The sequence below is a fragment of the Aspergillus clavatus genome, genomic scaffold (genome assembly GCF_000002715.2).
Source record: "Aspergillus clavatus NRRL 1 1099423829795 genomic scaffold, whole genome shotgun sequence".
In the NCBI taxonomy this organism is placed as follows: Eukaryota; Fungi; Ascomycota; class Eurotiomycetes; order Eurotiales; family Aspergillaceae; genus Aspergillus; species Aspergillus clavatus.
Genome location: NW_001517104.1, coordinates 936,787 through 960,681, shown reverse-complemented (window position 1 = coordinate 960,681; position 23,895 = coordinate 936,787). Strand labels below are relative to the sequence as shown.

At 50.4% G+C, this 23,895-nt stretch overlaps 9 protein-coding genes and 1 pseudogene across 9 annotated transcripts, besides 3 other annotated features; 5 read left to right on the top strand and 5 right to left on the bottom strand.

Moving 5' to 3' along the window:
• The first annotated feature begins 1,230 nt into the window (after nt 1–1,230).
• On the top strand, nt 1,231–2,469 carry ACLA_011940 (annotated as a pseudogene).
• A 423-nt stretch (nt 2,470–2,892) lies between these two features.
• On the top strand, nt 2,893–4,497 carry ACLA_011930 (homoserine O-acetyltransferase family protein; the record flags this gene model as incomplete). Its single annotated transcript, XM_001274191.1, has 1 exon — nt 2,893–4,497. The coding sequence occupies one exon, from the start codon at nt 2,893–2,895 to the stop codon at nt 4,495–4,497; it is 1,605 nt and encodes a 534-aa protein (XP_001274192.1).
• A 69-nt stretch (nt 4,498–4,566) lies between these two features.
• Nucleotides 4,567–4,589: a microsatellite.
• Nucleotides 4,590–6,163: 1,574 nt separating this feature from the next.
• On the top strand, nt 6,164–7,827 carry ACLA_011920 (tRNA threonylcarbamoyladenosine dehydratase; the record flags this gene model as incomplete). The annotated part of the gene is made up of 3 exons (XM_001274190.1): nt 6,164–6,346; nt 6,400–6,502; nt 6,572–7,827. 3 exons carry the CDS (start codon nt 6,164–6,166, stop codon nt 7,825–7,827), a joined length of 1,542 nt encoding a protein of 513 aa, XP_001274191.1.
• Nucleotides 7,828–8,371: 544 nt separating this feature from the next.
• Nucleotides 8,372–9,805, top strand: ACLA_011910 (putative serine/threonine-protein phosphatase; the record flags this gene model as incomplete). Its single annotated transcript, XM_001274189.1, has 3 exons — nt 8,372–8,912; nt 9,006–9,496; nt 9,560–9,805. The coding sequence occupies 3 exons, from the start codon at nt 8,372–8,374 to the stop codon at nt 9,803–9,805; spliced, it is 1,278 nt and encodes a 425-aa protein (XP_001274190.1).
• Nucleotides 9,806–10,014: 209 nt separating this feature from the next.
• On the bottom strand, nt 10,015–12,011 carry ACLA_011900 (LCCL domain-containing protein; the record flags this gene model as incomplete). The annotated part of the gene is made up of 2 exons (XM_001274188.1): nt 10,015–11,452; nt 11,512–12,011. 2 exons carry the CDS (start codon nt 12,009–12,011, stop codon nt 10,015–10,017), a joined length of 1,938 nt encoding a protein of 645 aa, XP_001274189.1.
• Nucleotides 12,012–12,491: 480 nt separating this feature from the next.
• Nucleotides 12,492–13,230, bottom strand: ACLA_011890 (MARVEL domain-containing protein; the record flags this gene model as incomplete). Its single annotated transcript, XM_001274187.1, has 5 exons — nt 12,492–12,528; nt 12,591–12,640; nt 12,700–12,887; nt 12,941–13,100; nt 13,168–13,230. 5 exons carry the CDS (start codon nt 13,228–13,230, stop codon nt 12,492–12,494), a joined length of 498 nt encoding a protein of 165 aa, XP_001274188.1.
• Nucleotides 13,231–13,589: 359 nt separating this feature from the next.
• Nucleotides 13,590–13,619: a microsatellite.
• A 1,514-nt stretch (nt 13,620–15,133) lies between these two features.
• Nucleotides 15,134–16,018, bottom strand: ACLA_011880 (uncharacterized protein; the record flags this gene model as incomplete). The annotated part of the gene is made up of 2 exons (XM_001274186.1): nt 15,134–15,819; nt 15,889–16,018. The coding sequence occupies 2 exons, from the start codon at nt 16,016–16,018 to the stop codon at nt 15,134–15,136; spliced, it is 816 nt and encodes a 271-aa protein (XP_001274187.1).
• A 463-nt stretch (nt 16,019–16,481) lies between these two features.
• Nucleotides 16,482–17,961, bottom strand: ACLA_011870 (non-structural maintenance of chromosomes element 4 family protein; the record flags this gene model as incomplete). The annotated part of the gene is made up of 3 exons (XM_001274185.1): nt 16,482–16,666; nt 16,726–17,562; nt 17,637–17,961. The coding sequence occupies 3 exons, from the start codon at nt 17,959–17,961 to the stop codon at nt 16,482–16,484; spliced, it is 1,347 nt and encodes a 448-aa protein (XP_001274186.1).
• Nucleotides 17,832–17,861: a microsatellite.
• Nucleotides 17,962–18,525: 564 nt separating the features above from the next.
• On the top strand, nt 18,526–21,312 carry ACLA_011860 (phosphatidylinositol 3-kinase VPS34; the record flags this gene model as incomplete). Its single annotated transcript, XM_001274184.1, has 2 exons — nt 18,526–18,584; nt 18,663–21,312. 2 exons carry the CDS (start codon nt 18,526–18,528, stop codon nt 21,310–21,312), a joined length of 2,709 nt encoding a protein of 902 aa, XP_001274185.1.
• A 174-nt stretch (nt 21,313–21,486) lies between these two features.
• ACLA_011850 (HCO3- transporter family protein) lies at nt 21,487–23,777 on the bottom strand (the record flags this gene model as incomplete). Its single annotated transcript, XM_001274183.1, has 4 exons — nt 21,487–22,090; nt 22,140–23,071; nt 23,133–23,226; nt 23,332–23,777. The coding sequence occupies 4 exons, from the start codon at nt 23,775–23,777 to the stop codon at nt 21,487–21,489; spliced, it is 2,076 nt and encodes a 691-aa protein (XP_001274184.1).
• Nucleotides 23,778–23,895: the final 118 nt, after the last annotated feature.

Below are 23,895 nucleotides of genomic sequence, written 5' to 3'. Positions count from 1 at the left end.
ATATATGCATATTGTTAGAGGACATCTTTTCCATACAGAAATGAACTACATAGTACTTGAGTGAGAACAATAAGGATCTCGCTCGGATCGACTTGCTTCTGTGTTTCATCGGACACACGAAGGAAGAAGCATACGCTCAGGGGAAAGTTTATTTAGCTCAAGTCAAAATGGAATGCCTCAGGTCACAGGTGGATGTTTCACATAGGCTGATATTAATTGACTGCCAGAAGCCCAGCTGCCCAGGACTCCCAGGAGTAGCCAGTAGTAGCTTTTGGCCAGTAGGACCTAAATGATTGGTAAACGCTCCCAGGTCGATAGCTAAGTTGCAGTCAGTTGGAATGCGGGGCCAGTAGAAGCAATGCGATGGTGAATTGAGGCCAGAGATCATTCCCTGAAGATAATTGACTTTGGGTAAATCGCTGTACTTCCGTACCTACAGCATCATATAAAGTTGCTACCGATCAGTCTTGCTACTACGGCGAGTGTTACTTGTCAGATATGTTGATAATCAGGAGTGAAGATTGTTTAACTGCCCGCTATTGCTGGAATACGGTATACTGTTCCGTCCCTATGTACTCCCTATTGAGGTCCTGAACCTTGGGTACCTAGATGTCTCCATCCTGGAGCTTTCCACCCCGAATGCTACAATGTTATCTAGACCCTTTCACACTATCTTATTGGGAGCTCAAAATAGCATCAGTGGCATCATAGACAGCAGTACAGCGTTGGAACTCCAACTATAGTACCTTTGTCTTTAATGTCCAATTGGACAATTGACAGCGTTATCTGGCCTTCACGGATGATTTCTTTCATCGGGTTCAATGATGACAATATACTCACTTCCTACTATATTTGATATTGGCTGATTTGCAAAAGAATGCCTGAAAAGGATGTGATGCGTAGTAAGGATAACTGTGTCACTTGATCCCTGTATAGGCATAGTTGTATGCTCTTCCATCTCAGTTGTATATAAACAACAGAGCTATACATTTAATATTTACAGACATTAGATCTATATCCTGTCTACACTGGCTTGTGCGACGGAGTCATATACTTAGCTTGTCTTTCAACAGTGTTTATCACTACCCTGATCAAATCCCTCTTTCAAAACACGCCATGGCTGGGCTTTATGTTGCTAGAATGAAATGATTTCTATATCCTCTTCGACCTTAACATCCAATGTTCAAGATATAGATGTAGGGGTTGCAGAGTAATCTCGCTCTATGAAGAATGACTGGGGGTCTTCTGCCCTCAAACGACAAGAAAAAGGGCCCCTTTCACGCTGTCTGCTGGTTTAACACAGCCGGAGGAAGACTCTGATGTCGTTCAAAAAACCGAATCGAGTCATCCGCCTGCGCTGCAGCTGGGGAGGATAGCCTTTCAACCATTGACACGAAAGAAGGCCACTCTGCTGGGAGTCCTAGGGTGTCTGGCCATAGCGATCATCGTCGTGGCCATAACGGTCCCGATTCTTAAACTGCGACACTCCAACTCCTTCGATGAATTGAGTTATCACAACGAGTCAAACTGACCCATCCGTGTCCTTTATAACTTTCCCGACCCTGGGTTGATCCAGGTCAGTCGCACATGAATCTCCTATGGAACCAATGCAGCTATCAATGATTCGAATGTCGCTCATGTTCCAGTTGCTACATCGATCAATCTGCAGCATTGGACGCAAATAGAGGCCTACGATGCGATGCTGACGTTGTCGGCTTGGGAGACAGGAGTCAATCATTGGGCCCCGGATGCCATTCAACGAGTATGCAATAGCCTACCCTTGTCTACAAGGGCTCAAAACTCTGATGCTGTTGCAGAATGCTGGGATATTCGTGTTATATTGCTCGGGAAAGTTGAAGGACTGAAACCGCTGCATTGGCGCTGCAATCTCAGAGAAGCAGGACCCTCTTGGGTTGTATCACCCCATAGATTAGCCGCTCGCGTGCCCTCGCGAACAGGGAGGGGCCATTGATCCGTCACCGTTTCGAGATATGGACGGGAGGTTATACATCACATACAAAGCTAATAGCAATAGCATTGGACATGGTGGTGATTGCCACAACGGCAAGAAGCCGATTGTCAAAGTGCCTATCATGCTTCACGAGCTGGCAGATGGCGGTATCACCCCAATTGGTGACCCCGTCGAAATTCTTCAGAATGAGGCAGAGGACGGGCCTTTGGTCGAAGCACCTAATATCATCCGAACCGACCAGGGCTATTATTATTTCTTCTTCTCCTCCTATTGCTTCACTTCGCCCAATTACGACATCAAGTACGCCTATTCCATGTCTTTGAAGGGTCCTTATGAGAGGGCTGTTCGACCTCTACTCAAGACTAGAGATTTCAACCTCATATCTCCCGGAGGAGCGACTGTTGCTCCTGATGGAAGAAAGATGATAGGAAGAGATGCATGCATGTCGCCGGGATTGATGTTGGAAAGAAGAACCTGATCACTCTTACAAGGGTAGAGTAGTGGAGACAGGAGAAATATGCAGAGTACATACTCTGTGATCAATTGCCGTGGCACTCTCCATGAATGTCATGTGAAGTAATCCCCATCCCTTCTCGATTACGAGACAAAAGATAACTAGGTGAGAGTCCATCTGTTCTCCATACTGGATCTTCGTGACTTGGGAAATCCCGATTACAAATCATAGAATGCTCATGGTGATCAAGCTGCAGCCAATCACGGTGCATAAAAATGACGCCATTAGCACTCCAGAGGTCGGCCGAAAGCCTGAGGCATCTATTCCCTCGCGCAATGCGGAATTGGAAAGAAAGTCGGTATAAACAAGTTGAAATGATTTCTCCACTGATTTATCTGCTGTCTCATCTCATCTGGAGCGCTCAACTATCGCCTGGTAGTTGTCTTGCTTCACGAGTCTACTGAAAATGAGCTCTCTACAGGGTGTGGTTCGCTCAGCGCCACGACGTCTCCAAGTCGCCGGAATGTGGAGACAAAGTGAAAGTGTTGCAACAAGCTTCGCTACACGCGGTCAATTTCATATCAATAATGCATCTTCACCAGGAAGTGTGAAGTATCGAGAACTACACTCCATCCCCAAGCGGAGGTTACAGACTGGCACAGCAGAATTCTCCTCAACACGCGATTCATCGAACCCTGCGCTTTCGTTCCCATGTCTTGACGCTCAAGATGCGAAGTCGGCGCTGCTAATTGCACGTTCACTGGAATCCGGCCCAGAACCCTCATACACCACCGGGCAGACTGAGAACTTCCACTGCGAGGAGCCATTGCTGCTGGATTGGGGTGGTGTGTTGCCAGAATTCAATATCGCATACGAAACATGGGGTCAATTGAACGCGGATGGGAGCAACGCGATCTTGCTACATACTGGTTTGTCGGCCTCGAGTCATGCGCATAGTACCGCGGCGAACCCCAAACCGGGATGGTGGGAGAAATTTATCGGCTCAGGGAAACCGTTGAACACGGACAAGTACTTTGTCATTTGTACAAATGTCATCGGGGGCTGTTACGGCAGCACGGGTCCCTCATCGATCGATCCTTCCGATGGGAAGAGATATGCCACGCGGTTTCCCATTCTTACACTGGATGATATGGTTCGTGCGCAGTTTCGTCTGCTAGACTCACTCGGGATACAGAAGTTATACGCGTCTGTCGGCTCGAGCATGGGCGGCATGCAAAGTCTGGCTGCGGGTGTCCTGTTCCCCGACCGTGTCGGCAAGATCGTCAGCATCAGTGGGTGTGCTCGGAGCCATCCGTACAGTATCGCCATGCGTCACACGCAGCGCCAAGTGCTCATGATGGACCCGAAATGGAACCGCGGATTCTACTACGACTCGATTCCACCCCACTCGGGGATGAAACTCGCCCGTGAAATCGCGACAGTCACCTATCGCAGCGGACCAGAATGGGAGAAGCGATTCGGACGGAAGCGCGCCGACCCTAGCAAGCAGCCAGCGCTGTGCCCGGACTTTCTCATCGAGACGTACCTCGACCACGCGGGCGAGAAGTTCTGCTTGGAATACGACCCCAACAGTTTGCTCTACGTGTCCAAAGCCATGGACCTTTTCGACCTCGGCCGCTCACAGCAAGTGGAGACAAAGCGGCGCAGAGCCGAGTTCGAAGTCCACATCGCTCTGGGCGACAAGGCTATCGGCTATAATGATGCCTCGTGTAGTCTCACACTACCCGACACCCCCTACGAAGAACAAGCTTCGACAGAGTCTTCCACCTCCGAATCTGCCGCCGGAGGCGAGCAACCCGAAGGACCCCCCGCAGATCTCGTTGCCGGACTCGCGCCTTTGAAGAACCACCCTGTCCTGGTCATGGGCGTGGCCAGCGATATCCTCTTCCCTGCCTGGCAGCAGCGCGAAATCGCCGAGACCCTTGCCGCGGCCGGAAATCAGAATGTGGAGCATATTGAGCTTGGTGACGATATTTCTCTATTCGGACACGATACATTCCTACTGGACTTGAAGAACATCGGTGGTGCCGTTAAGAGATTCTTGCGCTGAGATAGCGCGTGTATAGGCTCATCTATTTTGCCGAAGTCTAATAATGAATAATGATGCACATCTGAGCGGTTCTTCTTCTTCTTCTTCTTCTTATGTTTTATATTTTTATTACTTGGGTGTTGATATGATATACAAGCTTTATTCACCATAGGAGTCGGCATATCCAAAATGAAAATTTCTCCCCCTACTAAACTATCTCAGAGACGTATAGCATTCGGTACAATATAGACCAGCCTTCACAATCAGAGGATCTTCCCATGTGCCCTCAGATTAGCTCTCAGGTTCTCATTAATTTCCAGGCTGATGTATAGCGTGTATACATGTGTGGAGCCGGATACCATACAACTTTGGCTTTTGAATTCACTCGTCATCGGGCAGGAAGAGCCTCTGGTAAAGCATGTCGATAAGTAATAGGATACAATAGGATTTCATATTCAATTTATCGGACTTCCAACATGAGAAGGGCTGTCTTGTCAGTGCTATACTCGCCGGAACTTCTAGCTCAAGATTCATTTTCAGAGCAGATTATAGGATCAGAAGTAACGTGAGATCATAACAAGGAATACCAATTGCTGCTATTTCCATGTGTGAGATGTACACATTCATGTCTTTTCGAACACAATCAGTAGTAACGCTGTGAGAGATGAGAAGACAGGTATGTAACTGGAGTAGAAGTGGAGGTCCTCCGCAAGCCATGTTAGATTGAAAACTACCTTTTTCAGATTATTTTTTTTAACTCCTCATTGGTATGTTCGGCGATCGTTTCGTCAAGGGAAACAGACTGAGCGAATCGACCTCGGAGCAGAATTGTCATCATCGGGTCTGGCGTTGGAACGTGACTGCTCGGGGTTGAATATTCAGGGGGCGAGTCCACAAACGATGGAATGGCGTGCGATCAGTATATTAAGAAGAGATCCTGTCAGGTCTGTCTGTGAGTAGCTGTCCGTAAGTGGATGAATTTTCGAGATCATTGTGCTTCCACAACATTAGGGAAACAATGTCTTCGAGAGGTCGACAAGAAAGAGTACCCGCGCTAATGAGGGAGTATGGCTTGATAATAGAAACGAAAAAAATGCTAGATTGCGGCAATCTCTTAGATTTCTGTTCGTCTCAATCATTCACAACTGATGCCAACGTCTTCTTCCATTCGCCGAGCGAGCGCCGAAGGATGAAGTCCGTTACTTTGGACCCCGAGACTGGGATCCAGAAGTGTCATGAGTGCTCTTGTGTTTGGTTTATCGTCATTGAGATTAGGAAAATTGGACCCTCAAGTCTGTACATTACTCAGTTAGGGGACTTCATTTAGAAGGAGAATTCTCATATGACCAACGACTTACCTGTTAGCCAGATTGAGAGGAACATTTTCGAGGTTGAAAGGAGTGGAAGAATCTCGAAGCGCGATGCCTCACTTCTGCGAGGCGTGAAACTCACGTGATCATACATCATGGTACCCACATTAAGCATTGAGAAAATCGGCAGCGATATCAATGGATACGTAATGGTATGTTGATTTCCTCCCATTCATTTGTTGACTCTAGCGTGTCCCAGGGCGTTGAACTTCACGACTAACCGACTTTGATTGTGCTTAGAGCTATCTGATCATTGTCGCATATTGAGACCGACTTCGGAAGCGACAGAGTGAATCTACAGACTTGAATACTTGGAAATGTCCTCCTGGTTACAGCGCCATGTTGGTTCGCAACAGTCGCAGCTCGCTGCCACTGCGGTGATCTCGGGGGCTGCAGTTGCAGGCGCGATCCTTGGCTACCAGGCATTGCGCAGAAAAGAAGCTGTGGACTATCTGAAGGCCTCGATTCCACCGATCGACGAGAGACATCATGCAGAGAAGGTGATTCAATGTCTAGTAATAATTGGGGCTGTGATCACTGATATTCTTTTAAGCTCACAGAGTATGGCACTGCAGCTTCGTCAACACAGCTGAGTAAAGAAGATGAACGCAGTGCAGCGCTTGCGCGAAGAGCGCAACAGGGCGACTATGACGATGGTAAGTCAGTTCGTGAATGCTCTTGGGTGGCGTCTCAACCCGTGCTGACCATTTATGATTCCTTTGTAGACCTCATACTTGAACAACTAGCCCGCAACCGTGTCTTCCTTACCGACGAAGGTCTCGCAAAACTCCGGTCGTCTTTCATCGTCGTGGTGGGATGTGGAGGCGTGGGATCGCATGCCGTGGCTGCGCTCGCCCGGTCCGGTGTATCCAAAATCCGTCTGATTGATTTCGACCAAGTTACTCTGTCCTCCCTGAACCGACATGCCGTTGCCACTCTTGCCGACGTCGGTACACCTAAGGTGCACTGTATCCGGAAGCGACTGGAGCAGATCGTCCCCTGGGTCAAATTTGACTGCCGGAACCAGCTTTTTGGGGGCTCTGTCGCCGATGATTTGCTAGCTCCATGGTCGTGGGATGACAGCGACAAGGGCCAGAAGCCAGACTACGTACTCGATTGCATCGACAACATCACTTCGAAGGTCGAATTGCTGCACTACTGCCATGCGAACTCGATTCCTGTGATCTCCGCCATGGGAGCAGGATGCAAGTCGGATCCCACGCGCATCATGGTCGGTGATATCTCGTTGAGCACGGATGACCCGCTATCACGCAGCACCCGTCGTCGCCTGAAGCTCCTGGGCGTGAATTCCGGAATCCCCGTCGTCTTCTCGACAGAGAAGCCCGGTCCCGGTAAAGCCAGTCTTCTTCCACTTGCCGAGGAAGAGTTTGCTAAAGGCCAGGTCGGCGAGCTCGGAGTACTGCCTGACTTCCGTGTCCGCATCCTGCCAGTCCTGGGCACTATGCCTGCGGTATTCGGCTACACGGTCGCCAACCATGTGATCTGCGATATTGCAGGCTACCCCAACGACTACAATGTCGGTGGAAAGGGCAGAGAAAAGTTGTACGATAGCATCATGGCGTCTCTGCAAGGGCTACAGGAACGCCTGGCCAGAGCCGAGGCAGGAGAGAATATTGTCGGGCTCCGGATCCCGATCAGCAAGGACGATATCGCATACCTTGTTGAAGAGATATGGAGAGGCAGAAGCGCGATCAGTGGCCTGACCAACCGATTGATGCTGGTTCCCTGGCAACGACCGGCCAGAGGTTTCTTGCCTGATCCCGAGTGGGAGAAGGAGGGACAGAAGTTCACACCGCTTGATCTGAAAGATCTCGTGTGCATGACCAAGGAGGAAGCCACCCGCCACGAGCGAGAAGTCCTCCGCGGCGAAAAGAGCGTCGAAGAGCTATATGATGAGAAGGTCCTGCAGAAGGTCAAGAGCAGGTTGGAGGAGGTGGAGTACCATGAGAGATTCCGGTGATGTAATATTAAGTCAGTTGTGTAAAAATCCTATTCATGAATGACGGCCTACGTGAGAGTGTCTTCCTACCTACCTTGAGCCTTGAGGGATCTCCATATTTGATCAGCATAAACTCCACTACTAGTGCGGAGTATATCCAATTATCCATCGCATAAAAAAGGCAACATAGTTTATGCAATAAGGCTGAGCCTGACTAGAGCGAAAAGGGTATAGCCCCGCCGCCCGCGCCGATAAGATTCGTGGATTACAGCCTCAGGCACTCAGGGCCGACTCCACACGACCGAATCATCATCGTGAAGGTACGAGACTAATTATAAGGTATGACGAAAGGGTTTCTAGTTCTATCGGCCTGACTGGTCAGTTTCACAAGGAATTCTTGTCTTGTCTTCGTCGACTGCGCCCCCTCCCCTGGATACAACGACTTCTATTCCATGTAGGCTCATGGTTTACGGTATCTCAATTCGCAAGCCCGCCTAGCCACGGAGTCCTCGTATTGATAAATCCATGACCTCTCGCGCCCCAACTCCGCTCTGAATCTCTCGCCATGGCGCCCACCACCGACAGGTCCAGCCTCGAAATCACCGACTTCCCCGACGACGACTTCCTCCCCGCGACCACCGCCACTGTCAAATCCTACCAGCTGAACCGGTTTACGCGGCCGCTGATCGACTACGTGCACAACGAATGGCAGGCAAACACCAAGTATGTCTCGCTCTCCGGCTCGCCTGACGGCGGCGCCGACTCACCGCGATGGATGCAGATGTTCCTGTCCATGGTGACGGCGCCGCGGTTTCGGCGCTACACGCTGATCTACCTGGTGCTGCTGGCGTCGTGTCTGGCCGGGTGGACGCTGGTGCTCTCGCCGCGGCTCGAGGAGAATCAGTGGCTGGAGCATTCGCTGGATCCGCAGACCCAGGAGGAGGCCGGGGGGTGGTTCGGGACTAATACGATGCCGCGGTTCGAAGGCGTCACTCATATGAGGACGCTGGATAAGATTTTCTTGCCTGCTGTAAAGGCAGTCAAGGGCGAGGCGAGTTCGCGGCGATTAATTTTCATTGGAGATGTACACGGGTGTCGGGATGAGTGTGCGTGTCTTAACTTGCCCCCCTTTTTTTGGTTCCCTGCGGGGTTTGTTTTGAGAGCTGTGAGCCAAAGAGACTAACGGAGGCATGCGATAGTGGAGCTGCTCCTAGATGAAGTCTCGTTTGACCACGAGCGCGACCATCTCATCTTCACCGGCGACATGATCAGCAAGGGTCCCGACAGCCCCGGCGTCGTCGACCTCGCTCGCCAGTACGCCGCGTCCTGTGTCCGGGGCAACCACGAAGACCGCATCCTCCTCCTCCGCCACGACATGGCGACGACAAACACCCTGCCCGCGGCCTCGGACGGCGACATCCCGCCGGATCTGTTCTTCGGGCTGAACAGCAAGGAGCGCGCATTGGCGCGGCAGCTGAGCGACGAGCAGGTGCAGTGGCTCGACGCCTGCCCGGTCATCTTGGATGTCGGGCAAATCCCGGCCATGGGGCAGGTGCTGGTTGTGCATGGGGGCCTGGTGCCGGGCGTGGCGCTGGAGAAACAGGACCCCTCGAGCGTCATGAACATGCTGACCATTGACTTGGATACGCATGTGCCGAGTGGGAAGCGAGGCGGGATGATGTGGACCAAGGTATGTTCTCCCTGGTCTTTCCTGGGAAAGGGACAAGGCTCGTGTACTAAAACAAATTAACAGCTGTTCAACAAACACCAGTCGTTACTATATGCCAGCCAGAAGGGTGTCGTGCCAGATCCCAAGTCAAAGGTGACTACCGTGATCTACGGACATGACGCGAAGACCTCCTTGTCGCTGAAGACATACACCAAGGGCCTAGACTCGGGGTGCGTCAAAGGCGGCAAGCTGACGGCCATGATCATCGAGGACGGCGGGGAGCAGAAGGTCGTCCAAGTGCGGTGTCGTAACTACCACCACAATCAATAATTCTTGATCTATTGGGTCACCGGAGATTTTGCATTCTTTATATGTTTCATCATGGAGTTGGGGCGTTTACATTCATCTCTGTGCGGGAGATTGAGATTATCTACAAGCATGTGTATAAGCACCTGACTGATGTCTATACAAACCGATTAGACCATATCCAACTGGCCCGTATTTTGTGGCTCGAGGGCAATCGCTCCATCGTTGCTAAATCAAGAACCACTGTCCGACTGATTCCATCTCCCATCCGCGTCCCATACTACCGGCTTCGTAAAGTCCTCATACCAGATCCCGCCCAGCGCATTCACCTTAATAAACCCGAAACGGAAATACTCTGGTTCTTCCGCCCTCCACCGGGTCCAATTGAACGATTCAACAGCGCCCTCGCGCGGTTTGAAGGCCTGGAACCGCTCCACATCATTAACAAGCACGCTGATCCCGTCCGCATCCTTGTCGAGATCCGGGAACGCGAAGATGATGTTCGTCGCGGAGATGAGTAATGGGGCTGCGATGTGCGGCAGCGCGCTACCCAGCTGGGCACCGTTGAGAAGCGCGCCGGGTGTCTGCAGGATACTATCGAACCCCCAGCGCGCGATTCCGTTAATGAAGAGGCCGACGAGCAGGCCGGAGTAGAGCAGACTCGGTCGCGTCTGTAGTGTTGTGCCGGGAAGGAAGAGCAAACTGAGGATGTAGTGGTGGATTCGGAGGTTCATGTGTGGGACGGCCAGGAGGACTAGTACGATCGCGAGCAGGACGCCGTAGATGGCAAGCATAGCGGGGAGACGGCCCTCGTTGCGAAAGCCGATGGCTTGCGTGAACAAGATAACGCACAGAAGAGCGACGATGATGATCAGGGCTGGAAGAGCCCCCGGTTGCTGCTGGATGTCGTGCGGGGTGAGTCGGGAGATCGGGATCCTGTCGAAGGTGTCGTTGTTGAGGGCCCCGACCCAGCAGGGGCCGAGCCAGAGGATGGTCTTGTCCCAGTGGGCGTGGAGGTCTTTCAGGGTATGACGAACACAGAAGTAGTAGAGCGCGAATCCGACAAATGCGCAGGGCAAGAACCGGCCGAGAGCAATGGAGACGATCTCGTAGTAGTCTGGAGAATACGGGGGATCGGACGAGAGTGCCACTTGGAAGTAGACGATGAAGAACATTGAGGCGTAGAATGCTGCAGGAGAGGCAATAGAGAGCGAGAGTATTGTCGAGACAGCCACAGAGAAGCCGAACAGTGGCCAACGGATATCCTGGCAGGTGAACCCACCATTCGCAGAGGACTCATCGCCACCAAATGTGAATGACAAAGGGAAATTCGATGGAAACGCAACGCTTGCGATCCCATTTTTCTCTACAGACGGAAAATTTCTTTGTTCGCCTGTTCGACGGAGAATACCGCAGCCCCCATGGGCATCGGTGGTGAGCCCGGCATGCAATGCTGCCTGGCAGATAGCAGAGTCCCCTCGATAGACGCCGTAGTCGTCACCGTCCCCGCCGCCGATGACAAGACTTCGGTAATTGATTTCTTGGGGCCCGATGATGTATGGTTCAAGAACCATAGCGGCTGAGCAGCCAGCAGGGCATCGAAAAGCGAATGCGCCATCATCAAAGGGGCGACAATCGTCTCCATTGAGGCCGCAGTCCGTGGCATTGGACCTATGAGTGTGAGATGAGCATGTTGCGCCACCCGATTCAAAGTGATTTTGGTGGCTTACCAGAGTCGGCTGTGGCAGGAAAGCTTAATGGGGTTTCCATATCCAGATATCTCAGAGCCAGCAATCGTGGAGTTCAGCGAAGCGACAAATACGGCACCCCAGAGAATCAAACATGATAGAAGAAGCACGCCCTTGGCCACGGTACTGCGGAAGTATCGTTCAATTAGACGAGCTGGAGCCGCCTGCCAGCGAGGAAGCAGAGGCGTGATGTGATATTTCCGGGGCTGAGCTGGGCCCTTGACCCAAGCCCAAATCCCAGATAATGAAAACGAGCATTTTTTCGATGCTTTGGATTGATGATGGATGGGCAAGAGTGGTTCGGTCGTGCTCTGTTCCTGGCCGGCTCGAGCCGACTCGGCGCTCCCGCGAGCTACCGGCGAAAACTCATCTTCAGGGTCGTTGTCGGAGCCTAGGACCTCTAGTGGATATTCATGGTCATTGCGAGGGATTTTTTCGTAAGATGAAGAATCCCGGGAACTGGAAGACTCATGCTCTCCCATTGTCAATGGCACTCATAGTACGTGGGGAGCAGGGCAGAGGGACAGGGAAAGAAGATGAGTGGAGTCGTGCCGGACTTAGTCAGAATTTATATCGCCAACATTGTTACTAAGATGCTAGTTTCTCTAATGAATGCACAAGAGATAGACAACAATAATCGGGAGATATTTGATTCGTATTATCAGTAAATCACGTCAGCGGGCGAAGATATGCTATCAAAATGCGGCAGAAACGAACAAGCAAGCAAAAAAAGGGTATCAAATCCAGAGACGCGACAAATTAACACAGAAAATCATTATCATGTCTTTCGTTGCGGAAATCCCAGCCAGAAGCCATGGACGTTGAGCAGTTAATTATGATTAAGCTTCAAAAGCGCCGATCGCAGCAGGTACGGGCAGAACGGTTAAGGAACGTGTGTAGGCATGTCTGCAGGTAACCATGTTGCACAACAGCAGTGCCAGCTGGTATGGAGCCGAGTAGATTTAGACGGCAGAGCGACGACCAAAGCGACGACGGCCACTGGAAATATGTCAGTCTGTATGCCCCTCTCACTCTGAACGCTGAGACAGAGATGAACTTACTGGTACCCATCGGCATTGGCGCCTCTCACGCGGAAAGTGAACCAGAGACCCTAGCAAGAGCGTCAGCATTTGAGAAGTTGCTTTGGAGATGGGTAAAGCAATAACATACCACCAGAGCAGAAGCCATCCAGACAATCGCGGACAGAAAGCTAAAGGCCTCAGCGGCCTTCCAGCGACCACAGGTGGTATGGTCGCCGACGAAATGCCATTGCCAGATACTGCCGCAGTTCAACTTGTGGATGGCATCAACAAGAAGGCCGAAAGCCGCGAACCAGGCCAGGGAGATAATAACGTCAACTGCTAGCTGTTAGCAATTGTGCCTGGCCATCGCCACTCGCAGATCGACATACATGGCCAGGAGAAAAAGCCGGACGAGAATGGGATGAGCCAGATCAGGCCGAGAAGCATGGATAAGCCGGCGACGACTTCGGTATAGATCCATCTTGCCTGTGGCCAAGCATCGACATGGCGGAACTGGTGGAGATAGTAGCCGATGAGACCAGCGACGACCTGATCATGAGGAGATTAGTGGATGACCGGCTACATGGCGCATTTGTGTGGGGAGTGGTATACATACAGCAGCAAAGGCGATTTCTGCGACACGCAGGACGATTGAAACGAGACGCGAGACGACAGGCATGGTGGTGGTATGAGCTGTAAGTCCGGAGATGGGAGTCTGATATTCAGTAGCAGGTGATCTGAAGAGTGAGGGAGGGAGATGAGAGTATGAGAGAGAAAAGGGGGTTTACAATAGGATTATTGCTGATGCCTGGAGGGTACTTCTGAGAGACAAGAATTCTTCTAGGGAGGAGGATGCAGAGGGCATTTAAAAGCTTCGCCAGCAAGAGTCATCACACATGCTCTGTATTTGTTTTTTTCTTGACTGATTGGCTGCCTACTCCTACGTGCCCAATCTTGAGCACAGCCTGGAGAAGAAAACCTTCCGGTGCTACAGATTGACTGCCTGTCAAATTTTCAGGGAAATTCCTCTGTACTGTCATTATTATCATTATTATTACTATTATTATTGAGGAAGATCTGATAGTGCCACATTTAAGAGTGATTACTCTGGTTGACCCCGGTGATTTTGTTAGTACAGTGGGACCAGCCACCTACTATTCTATACCTTAAGCATCATAGGTGCACTTTGGTAATAGATAGCCTTCTTTGATAGGTAAGGCGAAGAAGATACCTATATATTGTGTAGTAAGAGAGCATTGGTTAGAGAGTACCTAATACATCTTTTTACATGACCCCTGCTTAGCCCATGAATAAAAAACATATGAAGCTGGTCTCCAACTGTGGAAACAGTACCTATATCCTCTGTAGGTATGGTACACTTAGTAGGAGTACTTCGTACCCTTACTCTCTATCCACTCCCACCCAGAGCATCCTTAGTTATCCTCTCCAATTCATCCCCAGACGCGATGTGAGGATAATCCCCATTGTCGACATTCTTGTGTTTCAAAAGTGATGTACAGCATTGAACATACTGTCATTGAAAATCACGAGTCAGTGACGAAATCCAACCCATCCTTGCAGGTTGACGTCATGGTCCATGTCCATCGGTCCATCATCTGATCAGCCCTAACCTTCTAAAACGCCGTCGACGTAAGGTAATTACCTATACTGAGTTAGTTACGCTGCTTCCTCCTCACCCCTAAACATGTTGCTCTTCTTAATAGTACACAGTAAAGGAATAGAAATAATATTGCAGTCGTCATTGGAATCCCAGGCAGCAGCCCATATCCATTTGGTCATTGTGACCGTTGAGAGCAAGAGAACCCCCGAGAGTCCAGGCCAGTCTCATTCTTCAGGGGTTCAGATGCCTGCAGTAGTTGTAGAAGCTTGGTGTGTCTGGGTCTAATTCACTACAGAGTACAGACCAACAGCATACTTCAAGAAACATTGGAACCCCCTATCTAGTCACAAGCACTTTTACACAAGGTATTTAGAAGGTATTATTGATAGCTTCGGCCATATCCTCGATTTGAACATACCAGTCACTCGGTTTCTACTGGGTTCCGTACACCCATTATTGTCTGCACTGTGTCACGACGAGCCTAGGCTGAGTCGAAAGTGAAGAGGACGGAGATCTGAGATGGTGACTCTTGGAATGATGCCACTAATCGGTATATTCTCATCAGGTGGCTTGAAGAGCTAGGTGGAATGGTCAGCCACTTGAATGGACAAGAATCGAGTAGAAGCATCACCTGGTTAAAATGGGTTATGAGGTTGTACAACTGCAAAAGAAAATATCTCCAAAAGGGCTTCATCGTAATTCTCTATCCCGTTGAGAGCTATCACTCATCCAACGATGGGAACATGTTCTCTCAATGACTGACCATGGCTTCCATGGACTTCCGAGTCAGTGTTGATGAGCCACTCGAGTTCGTTAACGCTGATCTCAATTTTTTCTATTATCATTATTTATCTTCATGACATCGTGATCGATGACAAGAGTAAAGTGGTAACAAGGCAGGTAGTGATACATAGCTGAGAAGGACGACATGCGATCAAAAAACAAACTCCCCTGTTTTCCGTCAGTCTGCCCTTAAATCCCCATTATCCAGGAACCACTCCATCACCGTCCGAAACACCCCCTTCGCACCACTCTCGATGATATCCCCATGGCATGGAATCAACCGATTAAAATCCCACTTATCGATCCTCCTCATCGACTCCGTGAACGCCTTCCGATCCCCCCTCGACAGAACATACCACACAAACCTCTTCTGCCACGTCGCCGGCGGCTCCGCAGACATGAACGGATTCAAGATCTTCGCAAGGATCCCGGAGGTCGCCCCGTCCGGCGTCCGCGAGTACTGCTCTCGCGCCGGCAAGTTGAACAGCAGATCCGCCTCGATGAGGGTGCGCGACCGCTTATGCAGGAAAACCAGCTCCCGCGACGGATGCCCGTACACGTACTCGGTCTCGAACTCGGCGTCGAATTCCTCTGATATCTTCTGCCGCGCGTCGTCTTTCCGGAAGATGTGCGCGAACGCCGTGTTCTTGTCCGCCGCGCTGGACTGGCGCTTCTCCCAAAGACCCTCGGGCGCAATGATCTCGGCTTCCGGGTACGCGTCCTTCCATGAGGTCAGGTGGATGTGGTGCTCCATGTCCAGCGCCGCAATGTACTTCACCCGGCCCATCTGCGAGACCATGTCGCGGACTTGCGGGGTGAGGGTGACGGGCGAGAAAACGGCGAGGGAGCCGGAGGGGAGTTTAACTGTTCATACGGGGCCGCATTAGCTAAGAGCAGCTTCGCGGAGGATATATTTTGTGGGTTGAAGCTTACCCAGTGTTCCTCGTCCGCCGAATTTCAACCACCCAAACCGGGCGAATGGTAAGCTCATCGTGATGATGTCGGAAGTGACATTTCGGATCACCATCACCTCCTCGGGGTTAGATGGGAAGAGGCGAGGCATGTCTGATATTATCTGTTGGATCTGTTTGTATGACTAGCAAAATGATATTAGAAAATTTAACTGAGTTGTCGCTTGTTGCTGAATCCTTTTGTGACGTTCCTAGATGGCAGATCAATGGTTGATAAGAAGTATCGTATGTGGGGCCACACTGAATGACGTCGATGAATCATTTTCCTCCGGAGAATTCATGACATGGACCAGAACAACAATCCTTCTACAGGCTCAAATAAAGTCGTTCCAGATCAGCAGCTCTTTGATGATCTGTTCTTGATCGTCCTTTTTGAATCTTGATAGCGGTGTCTCTAGCGATTGAAATCATGGTGGATCGTCGATCGTGGCACCGAAAGCTATTTTTTAGACAGGCTGTTTATCGTCCAACATCATGGGTATCGTTTCTAAACAACTAAACAATAACCAGACACCTCGCAAATATATGTGCAAATGAAGTAAGATAAGGGTCGTCTTAATTGTACCAACCACTCCCTGTCGACTCTGATGCTTCTTCCCGACGATGAGGAATGATCGATTCCTTGATATCATACACGTCAACGAGCTGGTGCCATGTGTCAAAGTCCAGACTGAAGATAGCCTGGTGTTTTTGAACACCTTTCTTCTGAGCTTCTCTCATTACGTATGGTTTGGACGGATCTAAAGAGATTCAGGTCAACGGCGACACATCAGGAAAGGGGCCAAGTGAGTAAACTTACGTAGCGTCGGCAGCTTCCGACTGTCGGTGGATATCCCAACAGTCCCATCTCGAACCAAGAAGCTGACATAGAACAGATTTTCCACACTCTGCCCAAATGATCTGGGGTTGATGCAGAATTGGAAAAGAGGGACTCCGCCGTCGTCCGCTACATGGTACTTGGCCATGACTTCTTGAACGAGCTCCTCTGTCGGTTCCTCCTCCATCCCAGACAGTATGCGATCTACGGTATCCTGGCCCTTGGCAGCCGTCTCCGCAAGCAATCGGTTGATATTTGTGCACATCGCCGTGAGGTTCGATGTCTCCTGCCGGTCAAGGTCTTTCTCTTCCAGCTCCTGAGGTCGAACTGCCTGTGATGGATCAATGCGCTCTCTCGCTCTCCGCTGCGTGATTTGTCGTGTGCGCTTTTGTACTGATAAGGGCCCGAGCAAAAACCCTGAAACCGACGGCCGGGTGTTATGACGAAGGCATGCAGCACGTCCAAGCCAATCCCAGTTCATGGCGTCTCCTTGTTCTTCATCGCTATCGTCAGCGTCCGCTTGGCTCCTACGAGGTCGTCGACGTTGTGTGCTTGTGAATGAGGTTTCGGGATCGCTAGGCCCGCGACGCATAAATGAGATACATTTCGAGACAAATTCATCGACGTCAATCCCGGCAGATGCGTCGCCTAGGACGAGCTGTGCTGTTTTCTTATGGCCCAGATCGGCGGCGGTGACCAGGAGACGAGAATCGATGGTCGCGTCGGAGGTTTGCTTGACGTTCTGGAAGATTTCGTTGGCTTTCTCGATTGTCTCTCGGATTCCGTTATTTCCTGCTTGCATGAATTCATTTCTGCAATCTATATCAGCGTTAGATATGAACTTCCTCTTCCTTGCCCCAAGTCCAATCAGCGCGAGTGAGAGCCAGCAATACCATGTAATTCCCGTGTCAACTCTCGAAGTTCCTTGCGAATCCGCCGTCTTTCGTTCTCATCTTGATCTGGGTCGTAAAATTTCTTGTCCTCTTCTAGTCGCTGCGATAGCGGAGCCTGTGACTGGTTGCCTTGGATATTCGAAGCGCGATGACCAAGTCGTTGCCGTTTTGCGTTGGCGCCTGACGATGCCATTGTCTGAGTCTGAGTCTGAGTCTGAGTCTGAGCTCTCTTCTGAGCACGGGCGTTCTGATGGTTTTCTTTATCCGAATAGGACCCAGGCGACACAGATCGACTAGAACTCCCACCATGCGCAATGCCTGCCATGCTTCTTGGCCGGGTAGTTATTATTCTGTCAAACGAAGCGCGATAGCGATTTGTGCACAGAGCGGTGAATGCGATCAGGCTGACAGACTTAAAAAGTTCCCAGAGAGGGGAAAAAGGTCGAGATAGTTAGTTCGAGGAAGACGGTCAATGAAAAACCCTGTCCAGTTCAGCCCAGACCTCCAAATCTAGTGCTTATCAAAATGCTATCTCGGAGAAACACCCAATACTCAAATCCCTCATTGCGCTAGATATCTATCGCTGAGAAACTCGCGCGTCACTAACACGCGTGCCTGCCAAAAAGAGTTAACCTGGAGGGGCCCTTGACTTACCTCTTTGGGCTAGTCTATCACGTGTCAAAATCATTAACCTCACGTCATTTGCTCACCATCCTGTCCAATCAGAGGCTGCATTGGATGCCTTCCCCAGCTTACCTTAGCTCCACTGTCCACAGCTCTATGTTCACCACCTACAAGAGCACAGTCGGATGGTCTTTCTTGACTTCAAGCCTCCTTGCACAAGCTTTACTGGCCATGATACAGGGACGGAACTGGAAGTCTATCTAAAATGGAGGCGTTTACATTCGCCGTCTCCACACAGGTGGACTTTCCGATCCATATCAAGATGTACGTGAGCGCACCCCCCAAATGGAAACCGGAGCTAGATGTGCCAGTGCGAAGACTACAAAGCTGACCGATATCAAGTGGCTCTCTTGAGGGAAAACAAAAGCAGCTACCTCTTTCGGTCCTTCTAAAGCGACCGGACCTGCGACACATCGGCTCCATCCAGAACCCCGTCTCCGATCTGTTCGTAACGGCTCAACTATGGTCGGATTCCAAGCCTCTTGGGGTTCCTCTGCAGACTCCTTACAAAACATTTAAGTCCGTCCGTGCGTGGAATGAATGGTTACAACTGCCTATGTCCCTCAAGGATGCCCCTCTCAACTCCCAACTGGCTGTCACCATATGGGATCTTTCACCTTTTGGCGGCAACGGAGCAGACGGTCACTATGTACCATTTGGTGGAACAACAATACCTTTATTCGATGAAGATGGTAAATTGAAAATGGGGCGTCAGAAATGCAAGGTGTATCGACATAAAGCGGCAGATGGCTTTTCGTCAACCACCACTCCTTCAACCCCACCACCGAAGCGGCGCAAGATCAACGCAGCGGATTCACTAGGCCCTTCCGTGGAGGAGTTGGAACTAGAGAGGGTTGAGGTACTGATAAAGAAGCATGAAATGGGAGAGATACCACGGATCGACTGGATGGATCAGATGGTCTTCCGCCAACTGGAGAAGTTGAAGTTGAATGCGGAAGATGCCGCGAGGAAGAGAGCATTACGTCTCAAAGCAGCGAAGCACAAGAACCCAGATACCACCGGCGCAGATGGAGAACATTCCGACGAGGAGGACATGGATGACGAGAATTTTGTCCTGTACGTCGAGTTTCCGCGTTTCGATCATCCAATTGTCTGGACCGACCATCAGTATCCCCCGCCCCCAATCTCTTCATATTCCCAAAATGCAGCCCCGAACCCCAATTCAGCCCTGAAGCCCATCCCCGAAGTTCGCTTTGGTCCGGGCATTGAGGGTGCTGATGGTGAAGGTGTCATTCAAATTTATGACCCCGAAGTGGGTCAGACCGGAAATCCATGCGAGGATAAACACAGAAGGTTGATTCGGAGTCATCGGACTGGCATTATGGACCGTGACCTGAAACCAAATCCCAAGATCCGCGACGAACTCAATGTCATTGTATCATACGAGCCGACTCAGGATCTTACAGCAGAAGAAAAGGATTTGGTCTGGCGATTTCGATACTATCTCACTCGCGAGAAGAGAGCGCTTACCAAATTTGTCAAATCGGTCAATTGGCGAGACTCTGGTGAGGCACAGCAAGCGGTGGAAATACTTCCCAAGTGGACTGAGATCGATGTTGATGATGCATTGGAGCTTCTCGGGCCGACGTTTGACAATACGGCTGTGCGTTCGTATGCCGTGGAAAGGCTGCGCAAGGCTGATGATGAGGAGCTTCTCTTGTACCTTCTCCAGCTAGTTCAAGCGCTCAAGTATGAGGAAAGTTCCCGTGACGAAACCGAGGACGTTGCTCACGACTCATCTTTGGCAAATTTCCTTATCTCTCGCGCTGCGAACAATTTCAAGCTAGGGAACTATCTGCATTGGTATCTCATGGTTGAGTGCGATGACACAAGCCCAGGCACCCTGTCGGCGCAACGCAGACTCTTTGCTCGAGTAGAGTACTACTTTATGGCTGAACTCGAACAAGCACATCCGGATTCTAGAAAGACACTGCTGCGGCAGGGTGAACTCGTCGCTGTTCTGACCAAGATTGCTAAGGATATCCGTTTTGCCCGGGAGAACCGGCCGCTCAAGATTGAGAAATTGAAAAAGTATCTAAAAGACCCGAAGAACGAACTTGTGACTATCGACCCTCCTTTGCCGCTTCCCCTAAATCCCGAAGTTATGGTCACGGGCTGCTTCCCAGACGATTCCAATGTGTTCAAATCCTCGCTGTCGCCTTTGCACATCACCTTCAAAACTTCCGAAGGTCGCAAATATCCCATCCTCTTCAAAGTCGGCGACGACCTTCGGCAGGATCAACTGGTCATTCAGATCATCATCTTGATGGACCGTCTGCTGCAAAAGGAGAATTTGGATCTCAAGTTGACACCGTACCGGATCCTTGCGACCAATGCCACCGCAGGTGCGGTGCAGTTTGTACCATCAACCTCGCTCTCAGCAGTATCCGCCAAGTATAAGTCTGTCTTGGCATATCTCCAGGCGAACAACCCCGACGAGAACGAACCTCTCGGTGTCCGCAAGGAAACTATGGATACATACGTCAAGTCATGTGCCGGCTACTGTGTCATCACCTACCTCCTCGGCGTCGGAGATCGGCACCTGGAAAACCTCCTGCTCGCGCCCGACGGCCACTTCTTCCACGCGGACTTCGGGTTCATCCTCGGGCGAGACCCCAAGCCATTCGCTCCCATGATGAAACTCTGCAAGGAGATGGTCGAGGGCATGGGCGGCACCACGTCCCCCCAGTATCTTCAATTTAAGCAGTACTGCTTCACCGCGTACACGACTCTGCGCAAGTCGGCGAACCTCATTCTCAACCTGTTCAGCCTGATGGTCGATGCCAATATCCCTGATATTCGAGTTGAACCCGATAAAGCTATTTTCAAGGTTAAGGAGAGATTCCACCTAGAGATGACAGAGGAGGAGGCCATCCGGCATTTCGAGCAATTAATCAGCGATAGTGTCAATGCCATCTTTGGGGTGGTCATTGACCGGCTGCACGAATTCGTTCAGGGATGGAGAGCATGACACTCTCCGAGTGGACATGTCTACGCTGGTTTAGTCTACGCAGGAGTTATGGATGTTTGCACGATTTATTTAGAAATGATACCCGCACGAGTTCCTACCACGATATTGGCTTTTGCTGTAATTGAATACAAAATCGCTTTGAAAAACAAATCGATAGGCGTACATGCCTCAAAGTCACTTCTTCGGCTGGCCAAGTTCCTCATCAACTTGGGATCGAACATGGAGCTCGATCCACTCATTCTCTGCCTGATTGGGGTCTTCAAAGCAGGGTTGTCTTGAATTGGAAATTGGTAAGTTCATTGATGGTTCAGAGCGCAAATCGTATGATTCACCCGTGGAATTTTCCCGAGCAAGGTCGGAAGTCATTCCATCTTCGTCCTGGCTGCGTCGATCGGGGACATCCTGGGGTGTCAGTTGCTGCTCGGCTTTCGCATCCTCGTCGTCCTCCGGTGTTCCCTCTCTGCAGGCCCAGGCATCCACGAATCTGAGGACCTCTCGCGGCCACCATCGCTTCATCACTAGTAGACGGAAGGGCACCAGGAGGATGATCAGAACCGGGAAGACGGGAGCCCCTTGGGTCAGTGTGACAATGAATATGACTACTGTGATGACGATCTGTAAAATTGTATACAGGTGGATAGGGATGTATGAAGGGCTGCGCGGAGGTTCGTTGCCAATAACCTCCTCTGGGCTATTATTGTTTTTGACAAGCGACGAAGGCAAAGGAGGAAGTTCAGACGATGGCGTGAGGAGATAAAAGGTTCGATATAGGATTGGGCTGTGGTCACCATTAATATCTTTCGAATTGGGCAGGGTTAGAATCTTACTTGACAGATAGGCTCTGCTCTCCCATGAACATGAACAGCCCCGCAAGAACACTAGTTGGTGTCAAGCCCAGTACTTTCATGAAAGGCGGGCTGACAAATAGAAGAATTGCCCCTGCATGGAGAAGGGATGACCATCGCTGCTCATACACGCGCTTAACTTCGCGTGTTGAGACTTTCTCCTCGCCGTCAACAACAATGGTCTCTTGTTCTTTCTCGACGTGCATCAAGGACTCTGAATGTAAAGGCGCTTGCGGTAGCAAGCCGTTGGCAGGTGGAATACCCAGGATCCCGCATAGAGCCGTCGTGGTACCAAGCAATACGATGTCCCATGCGAACCCACCAGGCTTCCGCGTGCCATACCGATCAATTGTGCAGATGATGGAGCTGACTTCATGGTCGAAAAAGAACAAAATTGTAATAATGATCCCTGGGATAATCGCAGCAAAAACCCATCCAATCGGTAACTTCCAGAATTCAACGAAGAAGCGTTCACGATCTGGGGAGGTAGGCCGGAACGAATCACTGACAGGTAGGGTCATCTTGTCGAGGTGGGCCAATTCACCAACGTGTGGTAAAGCAATGAATATTATGATGGATATTGCAGCAGCATATTCTGTTAGAACAAGACGAATATACTTATGGAACAACGGGCGCCAGCTTTCTGCTGTGGACAGAAAAATGGCTAGGAGCATCGTCCCCACAGCTCCAATAATCGCATATAAGAAAGCTGCGAAAGAAAGGCTGTCTTGGGCCCTCTGCAGCTCTTGTATGGCTTTATGAAAATAGATAATACTATTCAAGAGAGAGAAGATCTCTGTCGCAAAAGTGGTAACATAGCGCATTGTCCAGTCGTGGGCATTGATTATAGCCAATATGTAGTGCAACCAAGCTGCGTGAATGAGAGACCAAGCCATGAAAGGCAGGAATGGCACCTGTTTTATAATTTCATGTTAGAAAGATATGCCCAGGAAATTCTTTTGAGCACATTTGTACCTTGAAGTCTTCCTCGCATAGTGTATAGATGTTCTCCGCAAGCACTGAGAATGGCCCAGTGACTCCGAGAATTGTCAGCGGTTGGATGGAGAACCTCGAGAATTGTAAGCTTATCTTGCCTGACCCTGTGAGAGATAGATCAAAGCTCCAACTATGACCACACCAGGGAAGTAGAACGAAGAGTTTCCGATAAACTTACAATGAGAAGATGATACCGCATAATCCTGTACTCAAGACCACCTCAATTGTACCCCAACTCTTACCTGTCAAGACATAGAGATCACTGGCAAAAGTGATACCAGGCAACAGATTGGTAAAGAAGAGATAAACCGCGCTGGCAAAGATCAATTGATTGAACAGTGTCCAGTCAGACACATATCGCCGTCGAAGATTTGCCAGGTCTTGTTTCACCAGGCGGAAGGGACGGAGAGGACCGCCAGCAGCCACAGATCCGCGTAGCGCTCGAAATGCTTTTGGCGTATGTTTGGCTGGAGTTATAATGGAGTGAAAACTCTCATCCTCCACCTCAGTCTCATCCTGGTGGCGTGTTGTCCTCGTGTGTCTTTTGCGCTGTCTCGGACGCGATTCATGCTGCATTGAGGAGACTCGGGTTGAGCGCGGCCGAAAAGCAGATATCAAAGACATATTTGAGGGATGGATGAGTGTAAGAAAGACATCTTAGATGATGGATCTCTTATACGTGCGCATTCAAACACGTGCGAAGCTAAGAAAGGTAAACAAGACTCCAAGTCTCTTGACTCCT